This window comes from Triticum dicoccoides, chromosome 3A (assembly GCF_002162155.2).
Source record: "Triticum dicoccoides isolate Atlit2015 ecotype Zavitan chromosome 3A, WEW_v2.0, whole genome shotgun sequence".
NCBI lineage: Eukaryota > Viridiplantae > Streptophyta > Magnoliopsida > Poales > Poaceae > Triticum > Triticum dicoccoides.
Window position 1 is genome coordinate 118530615 of NC_041384.1, and position 7851 is coordinate 118538465.

Consider the following 7851-nt stretch of genomic DNA (forward strand, 5'->3'; position numbering starts at 1 on the left):
CCTTCGCCGCTACATCACCACCCCGCCAGAACTCTATGTCTTCGTTACCTCCAACGTTTCATCCGGGCTCCACCCTGCTTCTCCTCCCTCCCTGTTCAACCCCTGTCCTCCGACCGCCCCGCCAGGTACCATCTGCTACTGCTATACTCACCATGACCGACAACTATTCGATGAATTGTCGGAGCTAAAAAAGTTTTCCCTTCTTTCTAGCAATAGATTCTGATTTGAAGTACATATATCAGCACTATGTTGAGTCGTCCGACGAGGACAACTCGGATGAGACGGCGATGATGCATGCGGTCCTTGAAGACACGGAGTTTGCGAAGGAGCATGTTCTCGTTTTCAAGGGCTCGATCTAGGGTCATCGAGTGCTCAATCGCAACAGGGCGCGCAACCATTTGTCACTGATGGCCGACTACTTTGCCCCAGATGCACTCTTCGTTGACTGTTTTTGCCGACGTTTTTGGTTGCGCAAGACTGTTTTCGATCGTTTGTACTATGGCGTCCGGTCCTATCATGACTACTTCGTCTTGAAGAAGGACGCCGTGGGAAGGATTGGCTTCTCTAGTTACCAGAAGTACACAGCCGCATTTTCGATCGTTTGTACTATGGCGTCCGGTCCTATCATGACTACTTCGTCTTGAAGAAGGACGCCGTGGGAAGGATTGGCTTCTCTAGTTACCAGAAGTACACGGCCGCACTACGGATGCTTGCATATGGCACGACCACTGATTCGTTGGACAAGTACCTATGGATGTCTGAGAGCACATGCAGAGATACCATGGTCAGGTTTTGAACTGCCGTGGTCGAGGTGTTCGGACCCCATTACCTAAGAGAACCAACTGTGGCAGACATCGAGAGGCTCTTGGCAATCTCAGAAGTAAGAGGATGGCCAGGTTTGCTTGGATCTCTTGACTGCATGATTTGGAAATGGAAGAACTGTCCGAAGGCTTTACAAGGGCAATAGCAAGGTCGTGTTAAGAAGCCCACCATCATTCTTGAAGCAGTTGCATCACATGATATTTGGATTTGGCATGCTTATTTTGGCATGTCTGGGTCTCAGAATGACATCAATGTGATGCAGCGATCATCGTTGTTTGCGAGGCTAACTGAAGGAAAGTTTCTCCTTGCCACTATACTGTCAATGGACATGAGTACAACATGGGCTACTATCTGGTTGACGGTATCTATCCTCCGTGGGTTACCTTTGTCAGCACCATCCTAACCTAGTTGGTCAGAAAAAGGCTCACTTTTCCCAAAGCCAAGAAGCAACTAGCTTTTCCAAAGACAAGAAGCAGTTAGAGAGGATGTCGAGAGGGCATTTGGAGTTCTGCAGGCCCGTTTTACAGTTGTTCATGGACCGCTAAGCAATGGAATCCGGAGACCTTGTGGGAGGTGATGACATGTTGTGTGATCATGCACAACATGATCGTCGAGGATGAGGGTGACGATGTCGCCGCAGCTCTAGAATTTGGGAACATGGGTGATAGATCCTATCCAACTTTCAAACAAAATTCCGGCCATATTTGAAGAGTTTATTCAAATGCATCAAAAAATTCAGCGTCGACCAACTCACGAGTAGCTGAAAGAAGAACTGATTGGGCATAATCGGGCGGTTAAATGGGACAATAATGTTGGGATGTAATATTTGAACTTTTCAAATTTAAACTAGTGCTGCATGCGGCTATTTGAACGTATGCACTCTATGTATGCGGCTATTTGATCGTGCGGACATAAAAAAATGAGGGAGGCCGGATGTATGCAGGCAGCGTTGGATGGCGGTCTCCTGCATCTGTGTCCGCGAACTGATTTCCGCTGTCCGCGGAGGGATACGGGAGGAAATTTACGGGTTTCCGTTGGAAGTGCCCTTAGAGCATCTACAGCCGCAGTTGGCAAATTCGGGCCCTCGAAAGCCCGCGGACACGTCCGGGCGCGTCCACGGGTACTGACCAGGAACCCCTCATATTTGCCACTCTGCATCCACGTATCTTATATCCGGCGCCTTATATCCATACTAGACATGCAAATGTTGACCTATCCTACATGATCAAATCATGGACAACAAAAATCTGCTACAAAGGAACACAAGATCGACTGAAAACGGACATTAACATACTTCACCACATCCAAAAGATCATAGTTCATTCCCGGATAAGTTGATAAACTTCTACATCTAAAAACGATGTAAACACTGAGGAGGAAGGGGAGCCGGAATCACCACTTCCATGCCGGTCCTTTGCCCTTCCAGTCGCCGACGCAGCTGTAGGCGTCTGCGGCTGGTGGAGGGTCTTGGTTGTCGGAAGAGGAGGTGCAGTTATCCCCACCGTTTGAGTCGGAATCCGATATGACGGTGATCCCCTTCATCCGACAGACCGCCATGTCCTGCTGCCGCTTCAGCCTGCGACCCGAGCCTTCTCTGCCACTGGCTCCTTTGCCTCGCGCTCCGACTTCTGAATAGCAAGCGGGAGCGCCTTGGCATTCTTCCGTCGGAGGCAGCGGGTGTCCATCTCCACCATCTTGAGGGAGCGGTGGTACACCCATGCGAGGAGACACGCGTCCTCTCGGCGTCCGGCTCTGTCCCGTGGCGACGGCGCGCGGACTGCTCCGCCGCGTCCCTCTCCCGTGGATGCGGCCGCTCGCGACGCGTGGCGCACGCCTCCAACTCTGGAGTGCGCTTGCGGGCCGGAGGCGTGGGCACAACACCCAGCGCTGGCCGCGTGGAGGAGCCGCCGGCGAGGGAAGGAGACGGCGCAAGGCCGAAGCGGACTGTGTTGTCCCTGCGTCGCTGTGCACTGGACGGGAGGGTCCAGCTCCAGCGTCCGCGCTGCGCCAACGCAGGAGCTGCGGCGACGCTCTAGATCCGGAGCTGCCGCCGGTCTTCACCTTGGACCGCTCCAGATCAATGCGGAGGGCCAACTCCTCCTTGTAGTCGAGCTTCGAGCCGGAGTTGCTATCGGAGCTGCTCATCCTGGTGGATGGGATCGGAAAGGGAGAGGGAGAGGAGTGGACGGAGCAAGAGAGAGGGAGAGGAGTGGACGGAGCAAGAGAGAGAGAGAGGGACAGAGTGAGCTAGGGTTTGAGCTCGCCGCCCGGATTGGGGTTTTTTGTGGGGTCGGCGGTGGGTCGGGCCTGTCAGGCGGACGGGCCAGGGCGTGCTCGGGCCGCCCCATATCCGTCCTATATTTGGGCGGGATATGAGGGGTGCCGGTCAGCCCGGGCGTTGTCCGCGGTTTGAGAGGTCCAGTTGGGTCGAGTTTTTTTTTGACCCATCACTAACTGGCGGCCGGTCCAGGCATTTGAGACGTTTTTATATAATCCTCGAGCTCCGGTAGGTTTTTGGGTTAGTTTTTTCTTATAAATTGCATCATCTGTGTAGGTTTTTGGGCCTGGTTTTACTTGCAAACTGGACCATTTCTATCATTTTTATAGAAATCGCAGGAACCCCTTCTCTCTCCAAGAGGTTCTTCGAAAAAAAAATGAATTTAGCTATTAGAGAAACGAACCGGCCAAACCAATCTTTACGCGTGGAATGCTTCAATGGGTCAAATTTTTGTTTCTATAAATTGTCGTCACCTTTATCAACTTTACTAAAGTTTTTTTTTGAAAGACCCAGCAAAGCGCTGATGTCATGACATGGACACGGCCTGGATGCCCGATGAGCACGGTGCTTCCTATAAGGACCATGGTCTGCGCTTCTTTCTCAGGTACGTGTACCACCTAACGCTGACAATGCAAACATATCCTTGTTTGAACGGTTCTTGCAGCCCCCATGGTTGTTTTTATAATTTTATGCCCACTGATTAAACGAAGCTTGTTGTTTTGAGGTCGACCTCATGTCATTAAGTCTGCTTCAAGTTGTTTAATGGTGGTAGATACGACATGGTCGTCTAGTCCTATCGTTTTCCTCGATCACGTGTTCTTTTGAAACACGTAATGTTCTTTTGAACTGTTCTTTCTTCCTTCACCTCATGGATAGCACCTGGCTCCTATGCTATATATACATACACGCGAGAGGAGAGAAGAACATAACACTCTTCTCGAGATCGGACATGGATTCGAGGATAGCTTTCTCTTGCTGCGCTCTGCTACTGGTCACACTGTTGCCTCTTTCGGCAAATGCGTCGAGCAAAGTAAGTTATAATTCCTTCTTGTTCGCAAGACTTTAACTTTGGCTTGTTCTAAAAAAAATTCTGACCTCTCTTCGCATGTTCATTTCAGCTCTACATAGTGTACATGGGGGAGAAGAAACATGATGATCCATCTGCTGTCACCGCGTCACACCATGACATACTAACCTCCGTGCTTGGGAGGTACTGGCTAGCTAGTAATCCATGTTACTATATATTAGTACTGTTGCTAACATTATGTCTTGTCTGCAACAGCAAAGATGAATCCTTGAAGTCGATAGTTTACAGTTACAAACACGGATTCTCTGGGTTTGCGGCAATGCTCACCAAAACCCAAGCTAGGACGTTGGCAAGTAAGTGATAAAGATCTGCTGTCTTTATATGTTTTTTTTGTGGGGTGTCTTTATATGTTTTTTGCGGAGTAATTCACATTGGATACTACAATTGTAGAATTTCCTGAAGTTATAAGTGTGAAGCCTAACACTTACCACAAGGCGCACACAACTCGAAGCTGGGACTTCCTTGGCCTTGGACACAACAAATCACCACAACAAACTGACCTCCTCCGAAAAGCGAATTACGGTGAAGATATCATCATCGGGGTGATCGATTCAGGTTTGTAATCAAATTTCTAGTTTAAATCCAGAAGTTGTTGAAACCCAAGTCAGACATTAGAAATGGGCATCGGTTGACTCCGTGCTTGTTTTTGTTGCAGGCATATGGCCTGAATCACGAAGCTTTGATGACAACGGATACGGCCCTGTGCAGGCACGGTGGAAAGGCATATGCCAGACCGGAACAGCGTTCAATGCAACGACTTGCAATAGAAAGATCATCGGCGCACGGTGGTACTCCGAGGGAATTAATGCCATGCACCTCAAGGGTGAGTATATGTCACCTCGGGATTTCAGCGGCCATGGCACTCATGTTGCCTCGACGATTGCCGGAGGAGAAGTGCAGGGTGTGAGCTATGCCGGCCTAGCCACGGGCATGGCACGTGGCGGGGCACCACGTGCACGGCTAGCAATTTACAAGGTGTTATGGGGCCCGAACACAGCAGCCAGTGACGCGAGCATCCTCGCTGCCATTGACGATGCCATACACGATGGTGTAGATGTCTTATCGCTCTCACTGGGAGGGGGTGCCGGTCATGAGTTCCCTGGGACACTTCATGCTGTCTTGAGAGGGATCTCAGTTATCTTCTCTGCCGGGAATGATGGCCCGGCACCACAAACGGTGACGAATGTCATGCCATGGGTCACGACAGCGGCCGCTAGCACGATGGACCGAGCCTTCCCAACCTTCATATCTCTCGGAAACAAAGAAAAGCTTGTGGTATGTACGTTTCTCCAAGTACTTGTTCTGATATTTCCTTTTTTAAAAATATATAGGAAAATGCACCCAAATACATCCACTCTCAAGGAATAGAAACATCCCAGCTAGATAAAAGTCGATAATTTACATCATTACACATGCTAGGTACAGGTTAACTAACAAACTGTTTTTAGTTGAAAGAACACAACTGACTTACCATAATCGTATAGGTTTTACTCTTTTTTGGCGGGAAGTCGTATGATACGTCAAGTGTCAAATTAGCGTCCGCCGAAACATAATCGTATAGGCATTCATTTAACTTTCTTGAAAAAGAAAAACTTACTCTCTCATTTGTCTTTGATCTTAAACGCAGGGACAATCTCTTTACTACAACTCTACTCTGAACAGCGACGACTTTAAGGAGCTTGTTCATGCGGGAAGGTAGCGACATAACACACTCAATTGACAAGTTACATTGTTATTAGTTCCACAGTTTATCGAACCATATTCAGTTTAAAACTTTTGCGCAGCTGCACGGAGGAGTGGTTAGCGTCAAGCAATGTGACCGGCAAGATCGTGTTGTGCTACGCACCGAGGGAGGCTCCGAGCATGTTGCCTCGGGTAGAGCTACCCCGCACCATCAACCGTACCGTGAGTGCCGGAGCCAAGGGCCTCATCTTCGCGCAATACAACATGAACAGCTTGGACTCCCTGACGGCGTGCAAGGCCGGCATGCCATGCATTGTGGTAGACTACGAAATCGCACAGAAAATTGCATCTTACTGGGAGAACACAGAGTAAGAAATCGCGTTGCCTGGAATAGGGTCGATCGTCATATATTTTCTTTTCTTTCTCCAATAACTAATCTGTGAATGTTTTTTGTCATGATAGGAATCCCATTGTGAAGGTGTCACCTACCATGACTGTTGTCGGAGACGGGGTGCTATCGCCGAGGGTTGCTTCATTCTCCTCCAGAGGTCCGAGCCCCCTATATCCAGGCATACTCAAGGTACTCCCCCTGTGAAATTTATAACTCAAAGACAAAATAATTGCACTTGCAGTCCCCCTTTTTTGCGCAAATACTTGCGGTGCTTTTAACTAACTTTTGTGACCGTCTCCGGATTTAAGACTTTTATCTCTGTGGATGTTTTGACAGCCCGACATAACTACGCCAGGTGTCAGCATCTTAGCAGCTGTTCGTGGCTCCTATGTGTTATTTTCTGGTACATCCATGGCATGTCCACATGTCTCTGCGGTGACCGCACTGCTTAAGTCGATTCACCCTGATTGGTCACCTGCTATGATCAAGTCTGCAATTGTCACCACAGGTATGCACAATGTTTATATGCAAAGTTCTTCCAGCTAGTTTATCTTATATTACTAACTTGTTTCTTTGTGATGATTCTAGCATCAGTGACCGATGGTTTTGGTGCGCCAATCGAAGCAGAGACGGTCCCGAGGAAGGTGGCTGATCCTTTCGACTTTGGTGGTGGCCACATAGACCCAGACAGAGCCAGTGACCCTGGCTTGGTCTACAACGTGGATGCAAGAGAGTACAACAAGTTTTTTAACTGCACCATAGGATTGTTACATGGTTGCGAATCCTACCAACTCAATCTCAATCTCCCGTCGATCGCTATTCCGGACCTCAAGGACCATGTCACGGTTCAACGCACTATCACAAATGTGGGGGCGGTCGGAACGACTTATCATGCGGTGCTTGAAGCTCCAGCAGGGGTGGTCATGTCCGTGGAGCCATCAATGATCACATTCGCCAAAGGTAGTAGCACAAGCATGACATTTAGGGTGTCGTTTACTACAAGACGGAGAGTGCAAGGCGGGTTTACCTTTGGGAGCTTGACATGGTCAGATGGAAATACCCACTCGGTTAGGATTCCTGTCGTGGTAAGAACTGTGATACAAGACTTTGTTGCGGATACATCTTAAATATATCAAATCAATAGTGTGCAATTGTTCATGCATTCATGTACTTATCATACAAAAATGTTGGAAATACTGAAATCCTTTTCTTCCAATATTATTAAATACATGGTAGTCCTTCATGATTAATGAGATGTGTTGATCCTTGACTGTACTAGCAAAACATTGTGTGGCGTGACCACGTGTCCAAAGGGAGCACATACTTCAGGAAATTTTAACAGGAAAGATGTACTTGCGCGTCTCTCCTTAGATGGCAGAGTATTCCGTCAACCCCTTATGTCACAGTACATTTTGTCTATGAAGAAAAGCAATGACAACGACGTGAATCGCAATGAAGTTAGACATGCACAATCACCGTCTATAATGTGGCACGACTTTGTAACAGAAAATTATAACACATGACATAGAAGAGGCATAAGAAGGCTAGCAGCTCTGCAAGTGATATAATAGAAAGGCATTTAGACATGAC

General features: G+C 48.4%; 1 protein-coding gene across 1 annotated transcript; it reads left to right on the forward strand.

The window, feature by feature from the left end:
* The first annotated feature begins 4037 nt into the window (after positions 1-4037).
* Positions 4038-7505, forward strand: LOC119267485 (subtilisin-like protease SBT3.9). The gene is made up of 10 exons (XM_037548872.1): positions 4038-4130; positions 4219-4310; positions 4383-4480; positions 4578-4742; positions 4843-5462; positions 5815-5882; positions 5972-6238; positions 6333-6450; positions 6598-6769; positions 6850-7505. Exons 1-10 carry the CDS (start codon positions 4050-4052, stop codon positions 7386-7388), a joined length of 2220 nt encoding a protein of 739 aa, XP_037404769.1. The 5' UTR covers positions 4038-4049; the 3' UTR covers positions 7389-7505.
* Positions 7506-7851: the final 346 nt, after the last annotated feature.

What these genes read in the sequence shown, in the direction of transcription:
- LOC119267485 (XM_037548872.1), top strand. Translation starts at nt 4,050, where the DNA reads ATGGATTCGAGGATAGCTTTCTCTTGCTGCGCTCTGCTACTGGTCACA. An exon ending in CTAACCTCCGTGCTTGGGAG is followed by an intron (nt 4,311 to 4,382) that starts GTACTGGCTAGC and finishes TGTCTGCAACAG; the next exon opens with CAAAGATGAATCCTTGAAGT. An exon ending in TCTTACTGGGAGAACACAGA is followed by an intron (nt 6,239 to 6,332) that starts GTAAGAAATCGC and finishes TTGTCATGATAG; the next exon opens with GAATCCCATTGTGAAGGTGT.